General features: G+C 46.5%; 2 protein-coding genes across 2 annotated transcripts in view; one reads left to right on the forward strand and one right to left on the reverse strand.

The window, feature by feature from the left end:
- LOC146869839 (ubiA prenyltransferase domain-containing protein 1-like) overlaps positions 1-26743 on the reverse strand; it is a 126551-nt gene that overhangs the window by 45686 nt on the left and 54122 nt on the right. The window lies entirely within an intron of this gene.
- LOC146869840 (uncharacterized) overlaps positions 1-26743 on the forward strand; it is a 94557-nt gene that overhangs the window by 31898 nt on the left and 35916 nt on the right. The window contains exon 3 of the mRNA XM_085599677.1: positions 21939-22376. Within this exon, the coding sequence (XP_085455803.1) occupies positions 21939-22376 (438 nt within the window). The remainder of the gene's footprint in view (positions 1-21938; positions 22377-26743) is intronic.

Genomic DNA, 26743 nt, shown 5'->3' on the forward strand with positions numbered 1-26743 from the left:
CCATGAATGGGTCAGATATTCCATTCCTAAGTATGAAAGGCCACCGACTTTATGTGGTTCACTTTCCACATTTTACAGATTCAGGCGAGTAGGCCCAGAATTCTGTCATCAAGTCTTTTCCTGCCTTCTGCCTCTGAAAGCTCCAGTCTGAGCCTACATCTGTATCCATGAACTTTGTCCTACTCCCTGCGCGGCTAACGGTGCCTGATCCAGCCTGTTGCCTGCCAAAAACTGTATTTCACCTTCAAGATTATCTACTCCGCTCCTCATCCGATGCATTCCTGTCTAGTAGTTTAGGTAAACATTCCTCCAGCTACCGTGCAAAGGGCCAGGCCTCGCTGTCCACATGCAAGTAATTCATAGCCCCCGTTACCATGGAATATTCCTACCCCCTCGCATTTCATGTAGACATTTAGACGTTTGTACACGTACTAACAGTCAGTATAGAATAGATTCTATCCTAGAGACCTTTCCTTTTGGATAACACAGTTCTTTAAACATAGGATATTAGATATGATTTGGGATTAGGTTGACATGACCCCCAGACTTCTGTCTCCACATGTAGAGCTAAATGTCAAGTCCCCTTCACCCTCTAGTTGCACGTCAATCACACGTCATGCGGCTGCGCGCGCATCTCTGCCAAATATTTCTGCTGACATCGCAGGATTCTTTTATGGATCCACCCACTTGTGACATCATGTATAATGACGTTTATTAAATTACGCCCATATGTCCGCCTCTATTAGTTACGTATGCACAGTTTATCTGTATTATCAGCTGTTACGCCTCTTGCCTCTGTTTCACTGTAATGCATTTTCCTATAAAACTGATTATCTGTCAATAATGTATGCCCTTCCTTCCTGAACTTTCGTGGTGATGGAATAGAAGCCTGCAATTCGAATTGTATTTCCTTTGTCAAGGAATAAAGCCTTTTAGAACCTCTAATACCACGGATTCTGCCTCTTATATTTACTGAGTTATTCTTACTAGATTTTACCGCATAAAAAATAGTACCGGTAATGAAATATTTACCACAGTAGGCCTACCCATAGTGATAGTGAGCGTACAGGCGTGTGTACGGTCCGTATCACTATGGGTGTGCTGGGGTATGCGTACCCATAGTGATAGTGAGCGTACAGGCGTGTGTACGGTCCGTATCACTATGGGTGTGCTGGCGTATGCGTACCCATAGTGATAGTGAGCGTACAGGCGCGTGTACGGTCCGTATCACTGTGGGTACGCATACGCCAGCACACCCATAGTCATAGTGAGCGTACAGGCGTGTGTACGGTCCGTATCACTATGGGTGTGCTGGCGTATGCGTACCCAGAGTGATAGTGAGCGTACAGACGCGTGTACGGTCCGTATCACTGTGGGTACGCATACGCCAGCTGTTAGACTTGGCACCTTGGCGTGAGTTTCCCTTCCACTTTTTGCTGATGTGCCTCATTGTGTTTTGTTGGTGTTAGCTGCTCAGAGCACTGTGACACTGCTGATCCATGCCACAGTGCAAGTGCTCCCTTTTAAAAATGTATACATTGATTGGTGTCCATGATTGGGTCATTTGGTTTACTGTCAGCCCCTAGTAAAGTGCACCAGGAGTGCCAGGGCTTGTAAATAATGGTGGGCCTGCAGCACTGGTTGTGCCACCCACAGAAGCGGCCTAGTAAAATATGTCTAGGGTCTGCCACTGCAGAACCTGCGTGAAGTCTGGTACTGTCGCGCTGACTGCGCAAGTGCCCCCACTTGCCAGTCCCTAAACCTTCCCTTAACTACATGTTAGCCACCCCTCTAGTAGGCCCCAGGGCAGGGTGCATTGTAGGCATAAGGTAGGACATGCCCTGATGTGTGTGGCATGTCTTAATAGTGAATTACAGCCATTTTCGTATTTCACTATTGAAGGCTACCTGCTCTCCATAGGCCAGAATGGGCTGCTGGAATTACTACACGCTGTAATCCCAGTGGACTCATAGAGCATGGTAGAAAGTCATGTTTAGTACGCCTGAACTCAGAATAATAAAATATTTCTTTTAGTAAAGTTTATTTTAATATCCTGTGTTTGTAAATACTACTTTTAGAAAGTTAGTATTTACTGATCTGGCCATTCAGTTCGCCTCTGCGCTGTGTGTGTGTGTTCTGCCTAGCAACAGTAAGGAGCAGGGCTGGGGAATTCCAGGAGACAGGTTGGCTGCCAGGTGGTGGGTAGAGAGATTACACCAGGATGGGTGGGAGGAGTACACCCTGACTCTTGAATAGACCTGTGCTCTGCCAGCACAAAGCCGGCGCCGCCCCCTGTGGAGCGGCTGATGTCTCTGCCCTGCTGCTGAAAGGAAAGCGCAGAGTCACCACAACAAAGTGCTCCAAAACTGGACTGAGCCAGGCCCAGGCCCCCTGGCGCTAAAGAACAAAAGAATTGGTGTATAAAAGTAGGAGCCTGGCTCCTAAGAAATCAGATCCTGTTTGCACTACGACGAACCTCTGCCTGAAGGAGAAGGACCTGGAGAAGCTGAAGGAGGAGTACTGTCTCTCTGCCTGAGAGACTGGCCTGCAGTGGGTGCCTGTCTGCTGGAAGGAGAGGAAAAGGACTTAAAGAAAAGACTTTGCATCAACTTGTGCTGAACTATCTCCAAGGGCTTGCTAGAGAACTGGCCTCCTGAACTGCGCCCCAGGAACATTGGGCGCTACCCCCCCCTTTTTGAGGAAGAAGAGAATGCCGTGGGCGATTTTGCCCTGCTGACTCTGGAGAACCTTGTGCCTTGATCTCCCTAAACAACGCGACCATCTGCCGCTGGAAGTAACTGTAAACATCGTGAGGGCCACCAGCCTAAACAAAGTGAGCAACTACCCCCGTGAGCCGTCGCTCGCAAAGTGAGGAGGAGATCCCTGTCTAAACATCGAGCTCTGCGACCCCCGGGCCGCAGAAATCACCGTGAGGATTTGGGCACTGTTCGCCCCATCTGGAGAAAACCGACAGCGCGCTGCGCTGAAATCTCGCCCCCAGGCTGCCCCTCCTGCCTCTGCCCTCGTTGGTGTGCTGTGAGCCGAGGAGTGCCCCCCCCACGAAGCATCCGTGTCTACGGAGGAGCCGGGACCCAGACGCGACGTGGGACACTCGTGTACCGCTCTACAGTCCGCCACGAACATCCCCTGCCAAGCTCTGAAAGGTATTGTGCCCAGCGCGTCAGAAGTACGGCCCGTACTTGCTTTTGTACGGACCATACCTACTTGTGAAGCCGTGAAGTTGGGCCCGTTGGTTTAGCCGTACTTGCCTGCCAGGTACGAGGTCTGAACCGTACTGGCCTCTGACGAACTTGGTTCGCCCCGTACATTTGCCCCGTACTGCCTTTACAAATATCCTGGTTCGCGCTGTATCAATAGCCTGGTTCGCGCTGTATCAATAGCTTGGTTCGCACTGTACCAATAAGCTGGTTCGCTGGTCGTTTTGACCCGCTCTGAGTTCGCACCGTACTGAGGACGCTGAGTTCGCACCGTACCGGTGCTTCCCTCCATGTACGGAGCGTCCCTAACAGTCCGGACCGTACCCGCATTGAAAACCATTGCCGGTGCTCACGCAAGAAGCGTGGTACTCGGCAAGCGTACTCCGGCTCACGCGGGAAGCGTGGGAAACGGCAAGGCACTGTAGAAACCTTGCCAAGGGCACCCCAAAGGCGCTACGAAGTACCCCGAAGACCTAAAGAACTTGTTTTAAAGAGAACTGTGCCATTTTAAGACCTGTGGACTGCCCTTAAGTATTTAAAAGTAACTGGATTGAGATTCGCTAAGAGAACTGTATTTATGCAACCTGCCGGAAAGAAAACCCTTTTATATAAAGACTTCTACTTTTGATAAATACAGCCTTGTGTCTTTTGTGTGGTGGGGTGGTGATTATTGTGTGGGACAACTTGAACGCTTAACCCTTTGCCCTCTGGAAATTTAGCCTGACTGCTCGCGCCACGTTACCTAGAGGGTGAGCATGGGTTATTTTTAAAGAGGTGATCCTTTGCCCTGACTTAGAGGAAAGGGTCCCTGCTTGTCGCAAGTGCATACCTGCGCCAACCAGAGACCCCGGATTCTAACATTGGTGGCAGCGGTGCGGATTTACGGATTTGCGTTCTTGGTGTCTGCGCAGTGATTGCTAACCATTGCACAGTAGACGGTCCAGTAGCTTAAGCCACAGAACTTTGCCATTTAATTTTCGCCTGCCAAGAAAAGATCCCTTGCGTTGAAGCCATGCCGGGCTCAACCAGCACAGCATCTGAAGCCTCTGGGATGGAATTGGAATGAGATGCATCAGAGCTGGACAACTACACAAAAACCCAACTCAAGTACTTTTGCATGAAGTTCAAGGTTCCACATGCAGGATGCAGGAACAAGGGGGATCTCTACAAGGCGCTGAAAGCCTGGATAGAATCAAGGGGTGCAGCTGATGAAGTTGTACCTGGATTTGTGCCAGTGGAGCCAGCAGAGAGCGTCCACAGCTTTGGCAGAGACCTGTCGCCAGGAGAGCTGGCAGACAGACGGGCTGCAAGAGAACAAGAAGTCACTTTGGCGAAACTAAAAATGGCTCTGGAAGAAAAGAAAATAGCTCTGGAAGAGAGAAAGGCTCTGATGGAGCACGACGCCAGAATGAGGGAACTGGCGATAAAAGAGAAAAGTTTGGAGAACACTCCCTCTGGTGGCAGCGCAACGCCGGTGCAGGTAGAGTCAAGGGTGTACATCCCAAAAGATGTAGTTAAACAGTTCTACAGGAATGATGACATAGGGCAATGGTTCCGGGCCTATGAGGTAGCCATGTCCTCCCACCGGGTCCCTGAGAAAGACTGGGGAGCGGGGTTGTGGGGACGGTTCCTCAGTGAGGGGCGGGACACACTTTTAGATTTGCCCTTAGACATGCAGAATTCTTACCCCCACATGAAAGAAGTTTTAATGACCAGATATGGGCTAACTCCTGAAATGTATAGACAGAAGTTCAGGGGGTGTACCAAGAATGCGGGGGGTACGTATGTGGAGTATGTAACCTTTTTCTGCAGAGCACTGGATGGCTGGGTGAAGGGTAGCAAAGTTAATGATTACCAAGGTCTCTTTGATTTAATTGCATGGGAGCACTTGTCGCATAATTGTTTTCCTGAGCTACGCCAACACCTGATAGATTGCAAGCTGACTAACCCTAGGAAGCTTGCAGAGGAGGCGGACCGCTGGCTCAGCACCAGGGTCCACAAGGGTCACGTGGGAGACTCCACCAAGGGTGGGCAGGGTCCCCAGCAGAAGAGTGGGGGGGACAGGGGAAAACAGAAGGGGTTTCCAAAAGGCCCCCAAAGTAATACCCAAGGGAACCAGCGGAAAGGTTCTCAGCCTCCCCCACCCCCGAAGCAGACCGGGGCCCCGACAGGTAAACCTGCTCCCAAGGGGCCCCCTCAATGTTACAAATGTGGCGAGCTAGGTCACTTTGCCAGTGATTCTAAGTGTCGCCAGTATGTGAAACCAGCACCCACTGGTGCTCCACCCAGGCAAGTGGCTAGAGTAGCCTTTGGGGAGGAGGTAGAAGTCCAAGGTGGGTGGGACCCCGTCCAGATGACCTTAGTCTCACTAGGAGACAGTGAGATGGTCCCCTAAGCCAACTTGCCCTCTAACACTAAGAAATATGGGCAAGTGGTGACCGTCAATGGGAAGAAGGTAGAGGCTCTTAGAGACACAGGAGCCAGCGTGACTGCAGTGCGGCAGCACCTGGTATCTCAAGAGCAGGTCGTACCCCATGCCTATTGTCGGGTTGTCAATGCTGACAACACGGAGAGTCATTGTCCAATGGCTCAAGTTCCCTTTGAGTGGGGGGGGGTCTCTGGTACTCTGCAAGTCGCTGTGAGAACTGCCATGCCTGTAGACTGTCTCCTAGGGAATGACTTGGAGAGCTCCCCTTGGGAAAAGGTGGAGAAGACAGCCCATCTGCGGATGGTGGGTTTACCTGATTGGGCGTGCGTGACCACCCGGTCAATGGCAGCCAGTAGGGGTGTTGAAGGGACCCTGGAGCCTGAGGGAGAGGCCCAGGAACCGGCCTTAGAGAGAGGGCAGGGGAGGCACGGGAAACCGGCTCCTGAAGTTCCCACGGCCCAGGAGGAAGCAGACCTTGAGGGGGATGCCCTGGAGCCTACCGGGGAACAGATAGCCGAACTGGGGGACCTGCCTGAGCTGACAGGGTCAGAGCCTGCATCAAAGAGGAGGTCTCAAAGATGCTTTCTCTTGGGGTGGTTGAGTCCTCCAGCAGTCCTTGGGCCAGCCCAGTGGTCTTGGTCCCAAAGGCTGCAGCGCCGGGTGCCACACCCGAACTCCGGTTCTGTGTGGACTACAGAGGACTCAATTCAGTCACGAAGACTGACGCGCACCCCATCCCCAGAGCTGATGAGCTCATCGATCGGTTAGGGGCTGCACGGTACCTCAGCACGTTTGATTTAACGTCTGGGTACTGGCAGATCGCCTTAACTGATGGGGCCAAAGAGAGGTCTGCATTCTCCACACCAGATGGGCATTTCCAGTTCCGTGTCATGCCATTTGGGATGAAGAATGCCCCTGCCACCTTCCAGAGGTTGGTCAACCAGGTGTTGGCTGGACTGACCGAGTTCAGCGCAGCATACCTGGATGACATCGCAGTGTTCAACGGCACATGGGAAGAACACCTGCAACATCTCTGGGAAGTGTTGATGGCACTGCGCAAGGCAGGCCTCACGATCAAGGCAAGCAAGTGTCAGATCGGGCAGGGGTCCGTGGTGTACTTGGGACACCAGGTGGGGAGCGGCCAGGTGGCGCCCCTACAACCCAAGATAGAAACCATCCTGGCTTGGGAGCCCCCAAAGACCCAGACGGAGGTGAGGGCCTTTTTAGGACTCACTGGGTACTACAGGAGGTTTGTCAAGGGGTATGGCAGCATCGTTGCCCCCTTGACAGAGCTAACTTCAAAGAAGCAGCCCAGAAAAGTGATATGGACTGACACCTGTCAGAAGGCCTTTGACACCCTGAAGACTGCCATGTGCACGGCGCCCGTGCTCTTGACTCCTGACTTCTCCAAAGAATTCCTAGTGCAGACAGACGCATCAGAGCATGGTGTAGGGGCTGTTCTCTCACAGATGACTGAGGAGGGCTGGGACCAACCTGTAGCCTTCATAAGTAGGAGGTTACTTCCACGGGAACAAAGGTCTAGTAAAATATGTCTAGGGTCTGCCACTGCAGAACCTGCGTGCAGTCTGGTACTGTCGCGCTGACTGCGCAAGTGCCCCCACTTGCCAGTCCCTAAACCTTCCCTTAACTACATGTTAGCCACCCCTCTAGTAGGCCCCAGGGCAGGGTGCATTGTAGGCATAAGGTAGGACATGCCCTGATGTGTGTGGCATGTCTTAATAGTGAATTACAGCCATTTTCGTTTTTCACTATTGAAGGCTACCTGCTCTCCATAGGCCAGAATGGGCTGCTGGAATTACTACACGCTGTAATCCCAGTGGACTCATAGAGCATGGTAGAAAGTCATGTTTAGTACGCCTGAACTCAGAATAATAAAATATTTCTTTTAGTAAAGTTTATTTTAATATCCTGTGTTTGTAAATACTACTTTTAGAAAGTTAGTATTTACTGATCTGGCCATTCAGTCCGCCTCTGCGCTGTGTGTGTGTGTTCTGCCTAGCAACAGTAAGGAGCAGGGCTGGGGAATTCCAGGAGACAGGTTGGCTGCCAGGTGGTGGGTAGAGAGATTACACCAGGATGGGTGGGAGGAGTACACCCTGACTCTTGAATAGACCTGTGCTCTGCCAGCACAAAGCCGGCGCCGCCCCCTGTGGAGCGGCTGATGTCTCTGCCCTGCTGCTGAAAAGAAAGCGCAGAGTCACCACAACAAAGTGCTCCAAAACTGGACTGAGCCAGGCCCAGGCCCCCTGGCGCTAAAGAACAAAAGAATTGGTGTATAAAAGTAGGAGCCTGGCTCCTAAGAAATCAGATCCTGTTTGCACTACGACAAACCTCTGCCTGAAGGAGAAGGACCTGGAGAAGCTGAAGGAGGAGTACTGTCTCTCTGCCTGAGAGACTGGCCTGCAGTGGGTGCCTGTCTGCTGGAAGGAGAGGAAAAGGACTTAAAGAAAAGACTTTGCATCAACTTGTGCTGAACTATCTCCAAGGGCTTGCTAGAGAACTGGCCTCCTGAACTGCGCCCCAGGAACATTGGGCGCTACCCCCCCCTTTTTGAGGAAGAAGAGACTGCCGTGGGCGATTTTGCCCTGCTGACCTTGTGCCTTGATCTCCCTAAACAACGCGACCATCTGCCGCTGGAAGTCCCTGTAAACATCGTGAGGGCCACCAGCCTAAACAAAGTGAGCAACTACCCCCGTGAGCCTTCGCTCGCAAAGTGAGGAGGAGATCCCTGTCTAAACATCGAGCTCTGCGACCCCCGGGCCGCAGAAATCACCGTGAGGATTTGGGCACTGTTCGCCCCATCTGGAGAAAACCGACAGCGCGCTGCGCTGAAATCTCACCCCAGGCTGCCCCTCCTGCCTCTGCCCTCGTTGGTGTGCTGTGAGCCGAGGAGTGCCCCCCCCACGAAGCATCCGTGTCTACGGAGGAGCCGGGACCCAGACGCGGCGTGGGACACTCGTGTACCGCTCTACAGTCCGCCACGAACATCCCCTGCCAAGCTCTGAAAGGTATTGTGCCCAGCGCGTCAGAAGTACGACCCGTACTTGCTTTTGTACGGACCGTACCTACTTGTGAAGCCGTGAAGTTGGGCCCGTTGGTTTAGCCGTACTTGCCTGCCAGGTACGAGGTCTGAACTGTACTGGCCTCTGACGAACTTGGTTCGCCCCGTACATTTGCCCCGTACTGCCTTTACAAATATCCTGGTTCGCGCTGTATCAATAGCTTGGTTCGCACTGTACCAATAAGCTGGTTTGCACCGTACTGCCTTTTGACCCGCTCTGAGTTCGCACCATACTGTGGACGCTGAGTTCGCACCGTACCGGTGCTTCCCTCCATGTACGGAGCGTCCCTAACAGTCCGGACCGTACCCGCATTGAAAACCATTGCCGGTGCTCACGCGAGAAGCGTGGTACTCGGCAAGCGTACTCCGGCTCACGCGGGAAGCGTGGGAAACGGCAAGGCACTGTAGAAACCTTGCCAAGGGCACCCCAAAGGCGCTACGAAGTACCCCGAAGACCTAAAGAACTTGTTTTAAAGAGAACTGTGCCATTTTAAGACCTGTGGACTGCCCTTAAGTATTTAAAAGTAACTGGATTGAGATTCGCTAAGAGATCTGTATTTATGCAACCTGCCGGAAAGAAAACCCTTTTATATAAAGACTTCTACTTTTGATAAATACAGCCTTGTGTCTTTTGTGTGGTGGGGTGGTGATTATTGTGTGGGACAACTTGAACGCTTAACCTTATGCCCTCTGGAAATTTAGCCTGACTGCTCGCGCCACGTTACCTAGAGGGTGAGCAGGGGTTATTTTTAAAGAGGTGATCCTTTGCCCTGACTTAGAGGAAAGGGTCCCTGCTTGTCGCAAGTGCATACCTGCGCCAACCAGAGACCCCGGATTCTAACACCAGCACACCCATAGTGATAGTGAGCGTACAGGCGTGTGTACGGTCCGTATCACTATGGGTGTGCTGGCGTATGCGTACCCATAGTGATAGTGAGTGTACAGGCGCGTGTACGGTCCGTATCACTGTGGGTACGCATACGCCAGCACACCCATAGTGATAGTGAGCGTACAGGCGCATTTACGGTCCGTATCACTATGGGTACGCATACGCCAGCACACCCATAGTGATAGTGAGCGTACAGGCGCGTGTACGGTCCGTATCACTGTGGGTACGCATACGCCAGCACACCCAAAGTGATACGGACCGTACACACGCGCGTACGCTCACTATCACTATGGGTGTGCTGGCATATGCGTACCCATAGTGATACGGACCGTACACACGCCTGTACGGGCCGTTGCTATGCATTTGGGGTGCCCTAGGGCCCCGGAACGCACCGTACCTGTGTGTGAATCTCCAAATTACATAGGGGACACATGAGGGACAAGTATAAAGGCCTACATGCATGCTGGTTGTCATGGAGACCAAGTTTAAAGTATGATTTTTTTTCTGCAGGTGCACAGCAAAAGTCAGTTTGAATGAATCTACTTTGTTGCAATGTGGTTCTGGAGTTGACATCATGCTCAAGAAAAAAACCATGAAAACCCACTGACTGTGCTAGGTTTGAAGGGATTGGAGGAAACATAGGATGCAAATGTGAGTGACCAATCACTCTGTACTCCTGTGCATGAAACAGGCCAGCAAGGCAGATATAAGGCAGCCAGGTCCCATGAGAGAGCACTTGCCTGCACATCTTTGGATTCTACGACCCAGCTGCTGCTCCTGATTCCCTGGAACCATGTCAAGGTCTGTGGAGAGGGCACAGCCTTTCACCCTGGAGGAGAACCTGGCATTGCTGGATGTGATCCTCCCACAGTACCCCCTGCTGTATGGGCGACCAGGGTATCAGGTGAGTGCAGAGTCCACTAGCACAGACTGTGTCCCTTTTTTGTGACTGTGACTTCGGGCATTGTGTCCAGGTGTGACACACATGCAATGTACCGTAGGGGGGTGCCAGGGGGGGGAATGCCTGATGTCTCCCAGCCAGAGCATGCTGTGGTGCATGTCTGCCATCCTCACTTGCATTGTGTTTACTGTGACAATCACTGCATGGTGCATGCCACATTCTGCCTGTCTTATCCTCATGGGAATGTAGCCTCTACAGTCCTCATGTGATTATGTGGTCAGCCCAGTGTGACAGGTGACTGTACCCACAGATGTGTGTTACTTCTGTGTACCTGTGCTGAGAGTGTCCACATGATGTGTTTGTACCCTGGACATCGGTGTGTGTGTAAGTCCCCTGTCATGTGGGTGGGTGCATATGTGGAGTGTAGCACCCAAGCTGCATGAGGGATGGATATACCTTGCCCATCTGATGTGAGCAGGGAGCAGTGCTGTGTGTCTGACGTGCAGAGCCAGCCCCACACCTGTGAGCCCCCCCCCCCGTCTAGTGGCACATGTGCAGAGTGAGGTTTGTAGCTGCATTTGGCAATGGCAGGTGAATGTCCTGTGCCTGTGTGTGTCTGTGTACTCTGCTGAGGTAGCGTCAGTGGCCTGTGGCATGTGACTGCTTTGAGGTGCTGCACATAATCCTGGTGTAGCTTGTGATGCACAGTGTGAGCCTGGATCATTGATTGTGTCGTTGCCCTCATTCCACCTGTGTACTTTCAATGGCACGTACTGCTTTTGCCCTTCCCCAGAGGATCATGTACCTATGACAAAGGTGCAATGCGTTGGATGCATACTATGCCTTGTTGTAAACAGCAAATTTGTTCTAATATGTGTCTCTGTGACATGTGCCAGGTGTATTGATGTAGTGTCACTTGTTCATCCTCACAGGTAGGCGCCTCTGCCAAGAAGCAGATCTGGATGAACGCCGTCAGTGCCGTGAGGAGGACGGAGGGTCGCAAGCGGCGCCTGGCCCAGGTGAGAAAACGCTGGCAGGATATCCGGTGCTGGACGCGGAGGATCGCACGGGTCCTGCTGGGGGACTCACCTGAGACCCATAAGAACCGCGGGTGCCGCCGTCTGACCCACATCCACAAGCGTGTGCTGGCGGTGGTCTTTCCAGACTTGGACAGGCGCTTACAGGAGAAGCAGCAGCAGGATGGGGGTAGGTACATGTGTCTTTGTTGTGTGTCACCAGCATTTGTAAGTCCACAGTTGCATGGATACACTGCCAGGGTTTAAAGGTGCTGTGCAGATCCTGTTACCCACAGTATAGCGGTGCTCTCCTGCCTCCCTTCCCCTCCTTGCAATGTGTTCCCTGGTCTGTGTGTAGTCACTCCTTCACAAGGTTATCTAGGCTGCCAGTTTATCAACGTGAACAATGCCTGTAGCATCATGTGTGGGGGTGGTGTGTAACAGGTTTTGGGACCTTGCCTGTGCCCTGTCCAGTTCAGTACTTGTGGGTTCCATGTCAGTTGGCACTGATGCTGAGTCCAGACATGGGAGTTAGTCTCTCAAGTGTCATGCCTTACAGCACGCATGTCCTATGTTGTGGCCTGTGACATGATGTGCATGAGTGTGCGATTCGCATAGTGCAGGGATGGTGGCGTGTGTTGCAGTCATTCCCATTCAGGACCATGGAGTTGTGTGGCCACTACTGTCCCCTGGGCCATGTTTTCCTAGGTGTCATGTGTGTCATCACAAAATGTGGACACTCTCAGTGTCTACAGCATAGGTTGTGCTCTGTGCCATTGTCCCCTGGCACCATGTATATTGACGTAAAATGTAGTACAAGTGTCCACTGTACAGCCTGACCTGATTTTCCTTGTTCATACTCACGGTGGCCAGTGCCTGTGTGTCTTGTTACAATCATCTGATGATGACCATTTGTACATGATTATTTGGACAGGCGCACCTTGGGTATTTGGTGTCCAATCTTGCATTTATCCAGCCCATGTGTATTTCACCCAGACTAAGAGATGTAAGTGCTTCCTGTGTCTCATCAAATTGTCTCATGTAGGGGGTGGTTGGTGCGGGCAAAGCCTACATGTCAAAACCTGATATCTCCTTGCTAGGTCTGGCCAGTGTGTGATGTTTGTCTGGACATACACTCAAGGTGCAGTGAGCCAGTCATGGTGGGCATGTTTTCTGTATTACCTATGCAGCATGTGCCTGAAGTTCATGGATATGGTCCCTGCTCATCCTTATTTTCGGCAACGCTGTGTGGTGCAGATACAGTGCTGGATTGTCCTCAGAGCCTGGCTCCTCTGTCAAAATCCATTTCATGTCATTTGCTATTGTGTCATGCTCTCCATAGTTTTTCAGTGGCATGGTGGGTCAACCAACTGTGTGTTGCAGGGCCTACATATGTACCTTGTTTTGTAGATGTTACTCACCTTTCTTTTCAGGCTATGCACTGTAACCTATGTAGATTGGACTCATGTGACATATGTATACAGGTGTATGATTAATTGCTGTCTCTTCACCTTGCCCACAGCATCGTCGGGGGACACGGAGGGAGACTTCAGCACAGACGGAGCGGAGGGACCGAGCACCAGTGCCAGCGGTGACTTCTTGGCTGGCACATCGAGTGGAACTGAGGCGGAGGGGAGTGAGGCCGAGGACCTGTCAACTGCCACCACAGAATATGAAGCTGACGGGTCCGAGGATGAGCTCTCCGAGTGGGCGGAGGCTGCACCAGCAGCTGACAGCGGCACAACATCTCTCCCCGCCCCCTCCATTGCCATCAGCCACCTCCCACTTGCTCGTGTCCCTTCCCAGCGTGCCCAGTCACCGCATGTCTCCTTCCTGCCAGGCACCGCACCCCCTGCCCCAGTCTCCACTGCTGCCGCCAATGCCGAGTCTGTGGACATCCAGCGGCAGTTGCAGGTTGGTCAGGCTGCGATGCTTAATGTCCTCCATGGCCACAGCCAAGTGCTGAACAACATGGAGGCATACTTGGAGGGCATTTTCTCATCGCAGGCTGACCAACGCAACTTGCTGAGGCCCATTGACTTGACACTGACTGCAGCAGTGGGTCTCCTGCAGCGCTTCGTCCAACACCCTACCCCTGACCCATCCACACTTCCCACTCCCATGCCTGTCCCACGTACACCCAGACGTCAGCATGCACCCACCACAACAGACACAGGCACCACACCAGCAGGGAAGGTCAAACGCACACCTCCTGGCACGCACACACAGGGTGAAGTAGGCACACCCACTGGGTCGGGGGGCAAACGTAAGACACGCAGCCAGAGTGGGAGTCCGCATTCCACAAAATCCACTCCCTCCAAATCCCCTCACCTCATATCTCCTGGCCATAAATCCAGCAAAGACTCCTTCATGGCCGCTCTGTCCCTGAGCCCCACAGTGACACCACCCCGCAAGCGGTCAAAGGAGTCCCCGGTCAGGGTGGTTGAGTCCCCCCCCCTGTCCACACCCTCCCCCAGTGGCGCTGCGACCCATCCCTCCGACCCCCCCCCCTCCTTGGGGCCTGTGGTTCCTACGGGTGCAGGGGAGTCGCTGGAGGACCTTGCTAAGGTGTGCAGCGCCATCCTGGCCTCCGCCCTTGGCACTGCCCCACCCCCTGTGGTGGAGTCCTCCGTCCCTGCACCCACGACGCCTACCCTTCGCCCTCATGTCCCTGCGGTGCCTGGTCCTTCCCCCCCACATAATGCCCCCCCCCCTCTGGAAGACAAAGGAGTCTGACTGTGCAGGCAAGCTAGGTGACACGCGTCCCACTGTGTCCCCCACCTGGATTAGAAATTTAGATTGCCCTATGGGCATTGTACATTTTGAACTTTCAAGGGACAAACAGATTTTTGGATGCTGAATAAAGCAATTTCTTTTTCCTTAGTACACTACTGTCTGTCTGGTATTGCTGTTGGTGGACCTGCTCCATTATTTTGGGTGGTGGTAATGTGTTGGGTGTGTGGGAATTGTAGTCTTGTGCTGGTCATAGGGTGGACCCTGGTATCTGTGTGCCATCACAAGCTGTTGGCTACATAACTTTGTTCATGTAAGCAGTTACTGCATGGTGACATCGTCCCAAGGTGTGTTCCTTCCTCTGTGTGACCTGACATCTTCCCTGCAGGGTCATTCCAATATGTGGTGCTGAGCTGTGTCTACATTGGCTGGGTGTGTGACGGACTCGTTAGACTTGGGCCATGCATGCTGAGCGATGTCTCCACCTGCATCATTTGTCGCGTCCTTGGTGGTCACTGTACTTGTGTATGTAGACTGTGGTCATGACTTCATGTGGACATGTTTTATTTTCTGCGCTATGCATGTGTATACTCCCAGCCTCGCACACATGTGGTACATGTACTGCAGGATCTTTGTGCACCTGACTGACATTTGTGGGCATTAGATCTGTGGGTACTCCACCCTTTTCTTTGCAGGGGCACTGCTGTGAGTGTTAGGCACACACCCCTCCTGTGTCTGGGCACTGCTGGGAGGACTCTGCACACAACCCTCTTATGCCTGGGCACTGCTGGGAGGACTCTGCACACCCCCCTCCTGTGTCTGGGCACTGCTGGGAGGACTCTGCACACACCCCTCCTGTGTCTGGGCACTGCTGTGAGTGTTAGGCACACACCCCTCCTGTGTCTGGGCACTGCTGGGAGGACTCTGCACACACCCCTCCTGTGTCTGGGCACTGCTAGGAGGACTCTGCACACACCCCTCCTGTGTCTGGGCACTGCTGGGAGGACTCTGCACACACCCCTCTTATGACTGGGCACTGCTGGGAGGACTCTGCACACACCCCTCCTGTGTCTGGGCACTGCTGGGAGGACTCTGCACACACCCCTCTTATGACTGGGCACTGCTGGGAGAACTCTGCACACACCCCTCCTGTGTCTGGGCACTGCTGGGAGGACTCTGCACACACCCCTCTTATGACTGGGCACTGCTGGGAGGACTCTGCACACACCCCTCCTGTGTCTGGGCACTGCTAGGTGGACTCTGCACACACCCCTCCTGTGTCTGGGCACTGCTGGGAGGACTCTGCACACACCCCTCCTGTGTCTGGGCACTGCTGGGAGGACTCTGCACACACCCCTCCTGTGTCTGGGCACTGCTGGGAGGACTCTGCACACACCCCTCCTGTGTCTGGGCACTGCTGGGAGGACTCTGCACACACCCCTCTTATGACTGGGCACTGCTGGGAGGACTCTGCACACACCCCTCTTATGACTGGGCACTGCTGGGAGGACTCTGCACACACCCCTCTTATGACTGGGCACTGCAGGGAGGACTCTGCACACACCCCTCCTGTGTCTGGGCACTGCTGGGAGGACTCTGCACACACTCCTCCTGTGTCCGGGCGCTGCTGGGAGGACTCTGCACCCAACCCTCCTATTTCAGGATATGTACGCTTAGAACATACACGGGTGTGGGTTCGCTCCATGCATACGCGGGTGGGGGTGCGGTCCGTACGTACACTGTTGGGGTGGGGGTACGCTCCATACATACGTGGGTGAGGGTACGGGTCGTACATACATGGTTGGGGTGGGGGTACGCTCCATACATACGCGGGTGAGGGTACGGGTCGTACATACACGGTTGGGGTGGGGGTACGCTCCATACATACGGGGGTGATGGTACGGGTCGTACATACACGGTTGGGGTGGGGGTACGCTCCATACGTACGCGGGTGAGGGTACGGGTCATACATACACGGTTGGGGTGGGGGTACACTCCATACATACGGGGGTGGGGGTACGGTCCGTACGTACACTGTTGGGATGGGGGGTGCGCTCCATGCATACGGGGGTGGGGGTACGGTCCGTACGTACACTGTTGGGATGGGGGGTCCGCTCCATGCATACGGGGGTGGGGGTACGGTCCGTACGTACACTGTTGGGATGGGGGTGCGCTCCATGCATACGGGGGTGGGGGTACGGTCCGTACGTACTCTGTTGGGATGGGGGTGCGCTCCATGCATACGGGGGTGGGGGTACGGTCCGTACATATCCGTACCCACGCTGTTGCATGCTTGTGCGGGCCGTACCCAGGCCTTTGCCACGTGGGTACAGCCGTCCCGCCATTGTTGGGGTGACGTAGGTGTGGGCGTGGTACGACTCGTACCCACGCTCTTAAGGCATGGGTACGGGACGTACCTGTATTGTTGTGTTACCGGTTCGCGTCGTCAACCACTTCCGTTGTGGCGGATGCTGGCTTTGCTGGACACGCCCCCACCCCCTCGTAGTGACCAGGGCCTGGGGGTCAGGTATGTCCAGGGCATGTGTGCTGTGTGACTTGGGTGGGGGTTTTGTGGCCTGCCCCTGCCCCTGCTTCCCCCCTTTCCCCCATCCCTTTGTTGTTCTGACCTTCTGCGGCGTCTGCGTCGGAACCTGTAGAGGAGGTCGACTGCTATGAGGGCCGGGATGACACGTAGGTTCGGGTCCATGTCTGTCCGTCGCGTGCAGGTACTCCTTGTTCGCATCGTCCTGATTTCCCGGCAGTTTTTGGCTGCCGGAAAATATTCTCCGTGCGGGATGACGTCGGTGCGAATCGTACTTCCTGGTTCGTGAATGGCAGGCTGCGTGCGTCCCGACGTCACGTCGGCGCTTTCCCGGATCACATTTGTATGTATATTTTCATCGGTCGGTGTTTTGTACGATTCGTACGGAAATAGTATTTCCGTGCGAATCGACTTCCATGTTTGTATCTTGTTCCGACCGGGTACGCGTCGGACGGAGAATATGCTCCGTCCGACGGTTGGTACCGGGTTTTTACAGTATCGTAATCGGCACCCAAATGTAGTAAAAAATGCAGCTATATGGTTAGCGTGCAATAGCAATTTATTCAAAGAATATGGAGTAACAGTCAATACAGATTGGGAATATGCCCCACAAGAAACAAACAGTGATATTAACACTTCCGAGGCAAATAATACATCAAGTAGTACAGATAACATACCAGTGGGCAACTTAGATACATTATTAACAAATGAGACAACACCTATCGATAATATAAATATTTTAAGTTTAGCCCCTGCAGAACATAAGACACCACGTGGTTTATATGAAGATAAAGATTCTGAATATCTAGCATTTCCAACAATATTTGGTGGGAAACGTAGACCATCTAACAAAGAAAGACATATACCAGTACATTACAGTACAATATGTCAATGGGAATTAAGAAGCTGTGACAGAAGGGTGGCTAATTATATAACAAATATATTCTTTAAGCTAAAAAAATTACATATAAAGCAAATCCAAGACAAAATATTTATATCACTAAAAAAACATTTTAATGATGGCAAAGTTATAACAGTTAAAGATATAAAAGACAACCTACAAGGCATACTGCAATATAATGAAGGATACAAAATACTAAAAACTATACGGAGTTCACCTCCATACTGGGAAAATTGCAAAAAAGATTTATTTGCAATGATAAGGCAATTGGGAATACCAACATTCTTTCTCACTTTATCAGCAGCAGAAACAAAATTGTATTATTTAATTAATATACTACTGCGTATTAACAATAAAAATGAATGCAGCAAAGAACAATTTGAAAGCATGTCCTGGGAAACAAAATGCACATTAATACAGCAAAACCCTATAACATGTGCACGACATTTTGACTATCAAGTTAGGAAATTGTTTAATTGTATATTACTACACAAAAGTAACCCTATAGGAAAAATTGCTGATTACTTTTATAGGATAGAATTTCAACAAAGGGGATCACCACATATACATGCATTGTTATGGATTACTAATGCTCCACAATATAACAAAGCAGAAGATGAGGAAGTTATACATTTTATTGACAGCCACATAACATGTAGTAAGACAGTAGACACATGTATAGAACCTTTACTACCATTACAAAAACATGGGCATACCAAAAATTGTCGCATAAAACACAAGAGAACATGTAAATACCAGTATCCTAAATATCCTATGGCATATACTGTTACACTAGAACCAATAGAATTGGACAAGACAGATAATATCCTAAAGCAGCGCATAGACTTAATACATACAACAATGGATTTACAATACTTTAATACTTATTCATTTGAAGAATTTTTACAACATATGAACTTAACTGAAGACCAATATATAAAATGCATACAATCAATTATAGATAAAAAAACTATACTTTTAAAAAGAACACCAGCTGAATGTTTTATCAATAACTATAATAATATAATATTACAAGCATGGCAAGCTAACATTGACATATAGTATGTTTTAGATGCTTATGCTTGTGCTGTATATATCGTGTCATATATTAGTAAATCACAGCAAGGGTTAAGCAAAATAATTGCACAAGCTGCAAAAGAAGTATACCATAATCCAAACATTAAAGAACAATTAAAGCACATAAGTAACAAATTCTTAAATTGTACTGAAATTAGTGCACAAGAAGCAGCTTATCTCATTTTGCAAATTCCATTAAGGAAAAGTTCAAGAGCATTTGTATTTATCAATACAAATATGCCAGATAAAAGAACATACTTAATGAAAGACATACATACAATTAACTCATTGCCAGATACATCAAGTAAGATACAATTTGACAATATCATTGTTAAATACAGCAAACGTCCAAAAACATTAGAACAATGTACTTTGGCCGACTATGCATCAAAGTATAATAAAAGAACAAAGCAAAGAAAAGAAACACTACAAAACAATTATGATAATTTTCTTCTGGAGACTAACTTCTATAGTTCAGATGATGAAGAAATTCAAATAGATAACTTACTTGGGGAAAAAAGCAACATGTTAAATATCAAGCGTAAACAACAAAAAATTATCCGGTACTGTAAGTTTAGCAAACTAAATGACTCTGAAAATTATTACAGGGAATTATTAATGCTTTATTATCCATGGAGAATAGAAAGCGAAATCATTATACCAAAACACACATACTTAGAAAGATACTTACAAGTACAAAAGCAAGTCGATGCAAATCATTATCAGTATAATAAACAAACTGAAATAGCAAACAATTATAATGCATCAACAAATAATGACCTTATCCTTACACCTCCATTATCACCTATAGCAGCAGTATCAGTAGATGATATGGACAATAACACACAAGAATATCAACAACAAATACAATATGACATATCATTAGATTTAGGTATTAGGAGCACTGCAGAAGAAGAAATATTCTTAAAAATATATTAGCAGAAAAAGAATACAATGATACCATGCAGAATTTAACACCTGAACAACTTAACTTTATATATCACCACTTAAATTGGATTAAAACTCAAACCACACCCGGTTATACTTTTTGTACAGGCGGTGCAGGAGTAGGTAAAAGTTTTCTTATAACTGCACTTTATCAAACTTTATTATGATACTACAATACTAAAGCAGGAGAAAATCCTGATAACATATATATATTACTCACAGCACCAACAAGAAAAGCAGCACATAATATAAATGGGAAAACATTACATAGTACATTTAAAATACCAGTATCACAAACTTTAACATATAAACAACTAACACATGAAAACAGAAGCATACTGCAAACACAACTCATGCATTTAAAAGTGCTAATAATAGATGAAATATCAATGGTAGGTGCAAATATGTTCAATTTTATACACAATAGATTGCAAGAAATAAAAGCATCTGACCAACCTTTTGGTGGATTATCTATACTAGCAATAGGAGATTTCTATCAATTAAAACCCGTTTTCGACACATACATATTTGACAATTCATGACATTTATATGGACCATTAAGTACAAACTTATGGCAAACACATTTTAAATTATATGAACTCACAAAAATAATGAGACAGTTAAATGACTTGCCATTTGCACAAATGCTAAATAGAATAAGAATAGGTGAGTATACACAAAGTGATATAGCAAATATAAAATTAAGAGAAATTGTACCTCACCCAAGTATTATAGAAACTATACCATATATAATGTCTACAAACAAAGAAGTCAATGAAATAAATAATAACGTTCTAATGCAACATGTACAGCACAATGCAGTATATACAACGTTAGCAATAGATACAGTTGCAGCAGACTTAAGTCAAGAAGTAAAGCAAACAATATTAAAAGAATTACCAACAGACGCAACAAAAACAATGGGCTTAGCAAACATATTGCATATTGCAATAAAATTACGATATGATTTAACATCTAATATTAATGTAAATGATGGCTTAACCAATGGTGCAACAGGTATAGTTGAATATGTAGATAGTACTAATAGCATCCCAATTGTAGTATGGATACAATTTGATCATAGCAAAGTAGGCAAACATACAAGACAACAAAACAAACACCTATATCATAATCAGATTTCAGAAAATTGGACACCTATTGTACCAATATCACGACATTTCCGATTCACAAAAAAATACATCACAATAATACGCAAACAATTTCCATTACGCCAATCATCTGCACGCACTAATCGAACACAAGGCGAAACAATAGAACCATTATATATACATTTTAATAATTCAAAAATACACCATTTACATTATGTAGCTATTAGCAGGGCAAAATCTTTAAAAAACATATATATTAAAAATGTTGATGACACTAAAATACTAATACACCCAAAAGTGCATGAAGAAATGCTACGCTTAAAAACATATATGTTATTGGAAATATCAATACCACAAATTCACAAATATCAGGACTACTTTACAATTGTAGTACATAACATACGATCACTACCAAAAAATTTCAAAGCAATGCTAGCTGACACTAATATATTGAGTGCTGAAATATTATGCTTAACTGAAGTAAATAATACACAAACCACAAATCCAGAAATCTTTAAAATTGACCATTATCATATGATGTTATTTGACAAACATTATAGCAAGCATACATACCATGGCATTGCAGTATATTACAACAAACACCACATATTACAACCAACATTTACAACTGAGCACCAAATTGACATTTTAAAATTCACAAAATGTATTAATAACACACATTACCTTTTTGTAATTATATACAAACCACCAAAAGTCACAATACAAACCTTACTAAATGTCTTAACAACCATATTAAATGCTTTCCCCAATTATAAATATATAATAATGGGTGATTTTAATATAGATTTTAAAAAACCAACACACAATACCAATTTGTTATTAAATTATATGATAGAAAATTTTAACTGCATTTAAAAAATAAGCACACTCACAACAGACTACAATTCTTTGTTGGATCATATTTATACGAACACAGATGTACCATATTATGGAACATTAGAATCATATTACAGTGATCACAAACCAATATGGATAGCTATTTGACAAAAATGTATTACATGCAAGTATATTAGCGAATCTTGTTTAAACATAACTTTTTAAATCTTTATTCATTAATGCATATTGTTTTACAGATGATTTCCATTCAAGAATTGAAAGACATGAAACAAGAAGATGCAAAGCCATACCAAAAGGCAGTACGTGTCAACATTATTAAATGTTCAACAAAAGCCTATTATCGCAATGCCAAACAAGAAAACAAAGTATTGTATCATATGGCTCTGGCAGATCAAACTGGATCTATTAAAGCTACATGTTACAATGAAGATTATTATACTCAAACCAAAGAGCAAAGTGGAATGCTAATTCGTAATTATCTCATCAAAAATGCTATATTACTTATAACCAAACAAACAAAATTTTCAAGGATGCCGCCAATTACAATACCACCAGCTATTATTCAACAAGCTGAATATATTTTGCAGCCACCAGCTCCACCACTGTCTCCTATAAAGACAGTGAGAGAAGCAAATGAAAAAACGCTATTAAGTGTGTCCGGAAAAATATCTGAGGTAAGTTAAAATATATCACTTTTAAATAAAGTATTTTTATTGTTTGTTTGTATATTACCCAAAATTACCAAAAAAAGTATAAAAAATACTTTCTTTTGCAATTCATTTCTCAAGCATATCTACTATATCAAATCTATACTTTTATAGCAATATTTATATGCACCTCTAAACAACTATAATGCAATAGTTAATATATATTAATCCTCTATGCATGTATGTAAATATATATATATATATATATATATATATATATATATATGGTTTCCAAAGTCCTTCAGAAGGCCCAATGATACAAGCAGCAGGAACAGACCACTCCGTGGCTATAAGGTAAAGTGCTTTTATTTTTCACACGACAGCATGACGCGTTTCGACTGGAGAACCGTTCTTGATCACATGACATGTACAAGGGTCATAGAGTTTAAATAACAGAGAGTGCCGCCAAAACTACCAACCATGTAATAGAAGTAGAAAACATACTATTAGCTAAAATCATTACAGGTCGAGTGACTTATATTAAGAAAGAAATATAATCCATACACACAAACATATGTATATGTTGCATAAAAAAATTAAATATTTATATATAGTTCCTAACAACTTTATCTATAAAGCAACATAACAAGTAAGCTACTACTAACAAATAATTATTAAGCCAAGCAGCCTCTAAAACATTATTAAAAGGTAAATAAAAGAAAGACAGAATACATTTGCAGAAAATATATATAACAACTTATCATCTAAACTGCAATAGCTATAAAACAATATTAATCTATATTAAATATTTGTTTTATAATATAAATACTTATAAAACAATATTTAAAAACATGCTATTAAGCAATATATAATATACATTAAACATGTTTATATCAAATGTATAGGACAAATAATGTTTTTTAATTGGAAAAAATTACATATACAGGAACATAACAAGTAAGTAATGATTTTCATATCCACAATATATACCATAATATATATATAAAGACATTTAGTGCAGCTACATCTGTGAAACACCACTAAAAGGTAAGTAAAATATAACTTATAATAATAAATGCTAAGCAAATATATATTAAAACAATAGCAACATAGATGTGAATGTATTTTTATTGTTTGTTATACCACAGAAACGTAAAACACAATACTATTAAAAATGCTTATTAATATGACTATTTTATATAACTAATGTATAACTGTTACTAGAAGTGGTTACAAATGTTAATGCTTATGACTATCCTTGTAAATGCAATAAAATAAATTGCATATACAATTACATACAAACATGTTAATGCAACCATAAAAGGAAACCTTTGTTAACAAGTAAGTAAAAATAAGCTATAAGAAAATATCATCTAAAAACAGTTTGCCATTAATGCATATCAAAATGAATTTACAAAGATATATATTTTGTACCCCATTCTTATATATTTCATATTTGTTACTAGAAATTATATATTTATGTCTCTCTATATATATATGTATATATATACATTGATAAAAATATAAACTACAAATTAACAAAATAAATAATACTATTAAATTATTCATATCCACCTTTTAGATGTAGCATTATAATAAAAAAATAATATCTAATAAAGGAAGTATTTTGCAAACAATTAATATATATAGATATATTTCTTTGCCCAAAGTATATCTTGAAGCACACTTTAAAGGTGAGTAAAATAAAACTATTATTATAAATGATCACTAAATAATGATTAACAGCAACTATATATCAATAAATGTATTTTTTGCAAATGTGTATATATATATTGACATGAAAAACACCCTAATAATGCTATTAAAGGTAAGTAAAACAAATATACACCTGTAAATAGACACCAATGTATATTACCCAAAATTACCAAAAAAGGTATAAGAAATACTTTCTTTTGCAATTCATTTATAAAGCATATCTACTATATCAAATCAATACTTTTATAGCAATATTTATATGCACCTCTAAACAACTATAATGCAATAGTTAATATATATTAATCCTCTATGCATGTATGTATATATATATATATATATATATACATCTGTATATATATAAATATACACACAACATATGTATATGTTGCATAAAAAAATAAAATATTTATATATAGTTCCTAACAACTTTATCTATAAATCAACATAACAAGTAAGCTACTACTAACAAATAATTATTAAGCCAAGCAGCCTCTAAAACATTATTAAAAGGTAAGTAAAAGAAAGACAGAATAAATTTGCAGAAAATATATATACCAACTTATCATCTAAACTGCAATAGCTATAAATCAATATTAATCTATATTAAATATTTGTTTTATAATATAAATACTTATAAAACAATATTTAAAAACATGCTATTAAGCAATATATAGGTGCCGATTACGATCCTGTAAAAAAATTCCCCGTACGACTCGTATCCGGTCTTTTTACCATACGAATCGTACAAGTGCCGTACAAACTGCCAAGTACGAATCGCATGTGAAAAAGTCCATACGAATCGCATTGGGAATAATTCCCCACACGTCCTCGGGTCGGAAAATGTGTCCGACACATCCTCGGACGATTTACCATACAAATGTGAAAAGTGAAGTCCGACCGCGCTAGTACGATCCATCCCGTGCGTCCGATGTTACAACCGGATGGAAAAAACACCGTCCGCACCGAACTCCCATAGCAACCATGGAGACATGTGCCCGCATACGCGCCCAACACTCCCCCCAGCCCTCCTATGTACGAGTCGAATCCCCACCCGTGTATGTACACCCGTGTATGTACGAGATGTACCCCCACCCGTGAATGTACACCTGTGTATGTACACCCGTGTATGTACAAGACGTACCCCCACCCGTGTATGTACACCCCCGTATGTACGGCCCGTACCCCCACCCACGTATGTATGGAGCGTACCCCCACCCCAACTGTGTATGTACGACCCGTACCCTCACCCGCGTATGTATAGAGCGTACCCCCACCCCAACCGTGTATGTACGACCCGTACCCTCACCCGCGTATGTATGGAGCATACCCCCACCCCAACCGTGTATGTACGGACCGTACCCCCACCCCAACCGTGTATGTAGGACCCGTACCCCCACCCCAACTGTGTATGTACGACCCGTACCCTCACCCGCGTACGTATGGAGCGTACCCCAACCCAAACCGTGTATGTACGGACCGTACCCCCACCCCAACCGTGTATGTACGACCCGTACCCTCACCCGCGTACGTATGGAGCGTACCCCCACACCAACCGTGTATGTACGGACCGTACCCCCACCACAACCGTGTATGTACGACCCGTACCCTCACCCGCGTATGCATGGAGCGTATCCCCACCCCAACCGTGTATGTACGGCCCGTACCCCCACCCCAACCGTGTATGTACGACCCGTACCCTCACCCGCGTACGTATGGAGCGTACCCCCACCCCAACCGTGTATGTACGAGCCGTACCCTCACCCGCCTATGTATGGAGCGTACCCCCACCCCAACATGCTAAGTACGGAGCGCACCCCAGGCCCCAACACCAGCACCTTCACACAACATCGCGCATGTACGAGTCGTACCAAGCCAGACACAAGGACAGCACTGTACAACAAAATTGCCGAAGTACACACCGTACACACGCTAAAAACGCACGTACACAGCCAGGACAAAGCACAACAACACAAGAATACACTATTCAAATGGCACAAAGCCACAAAACATGTCCAACAAGCACAAATACAACACATTCACTGACCTGCAACTGCCAAAATCCCAAACAGAGGCCCAAAACACAACCACTCCTTATAACACACCCACCCAAAGTTCAAACACAGCCACACCCACCAATGGACCAATAAAAAGGGCCCACAGACACAAACCATGAGCCTTTGCAACAGACTCACTGCTGCCAGACCCCACAGACAACCTACAGCACCATACTTGAACCTTTACTACACCTTACACTTGCACACCTTCACACACCCACCTTCACAAACACCCCCTCATCACATTCACACACACACCTGCACAACCACACCCACACACCCACAACCATCCACACCCACACCCCCACAACCATCCACACCCACACCCCTCACCATGCCCACTAACAAGAATCCAAAGTTCACTAGCTAAGAGTTGGAGGTCCTTGTCGACGAAATCCTCAGAGTCGAGCCACACCTCTTTGGAACATTGGTCAGACAGACCAGCATTTCCGAAAACATAGCCATGTGGCAGACGATTGTCGATGCTGTGAATGCTGTTGCGTCCACCAGAAGGACCAGGCATGAATGCCAAGCCAGGTGGTATGATCTGCGGAGGAGGGTCCGAGCCAAAATGACCGACGACCACAACCAGGCCAACATCACTGGAGGAGGGCCGCCCCGCAG

Source organism: Triturus cristatus, chromosome 1_1 (assembly GCF_964204655.1).
Source record: "Triturus cristatus chromosome 1_1, aTriCri1.1, whole genome shotgun sequence".
In the NCBI taxonomy this organism is placed as follows: domain Eukaryota; kingdom Metazoa; phylum Chordata; class Amphibia; order Caudata; family Salamandridae; genus Triturus; species Triturus cristatus.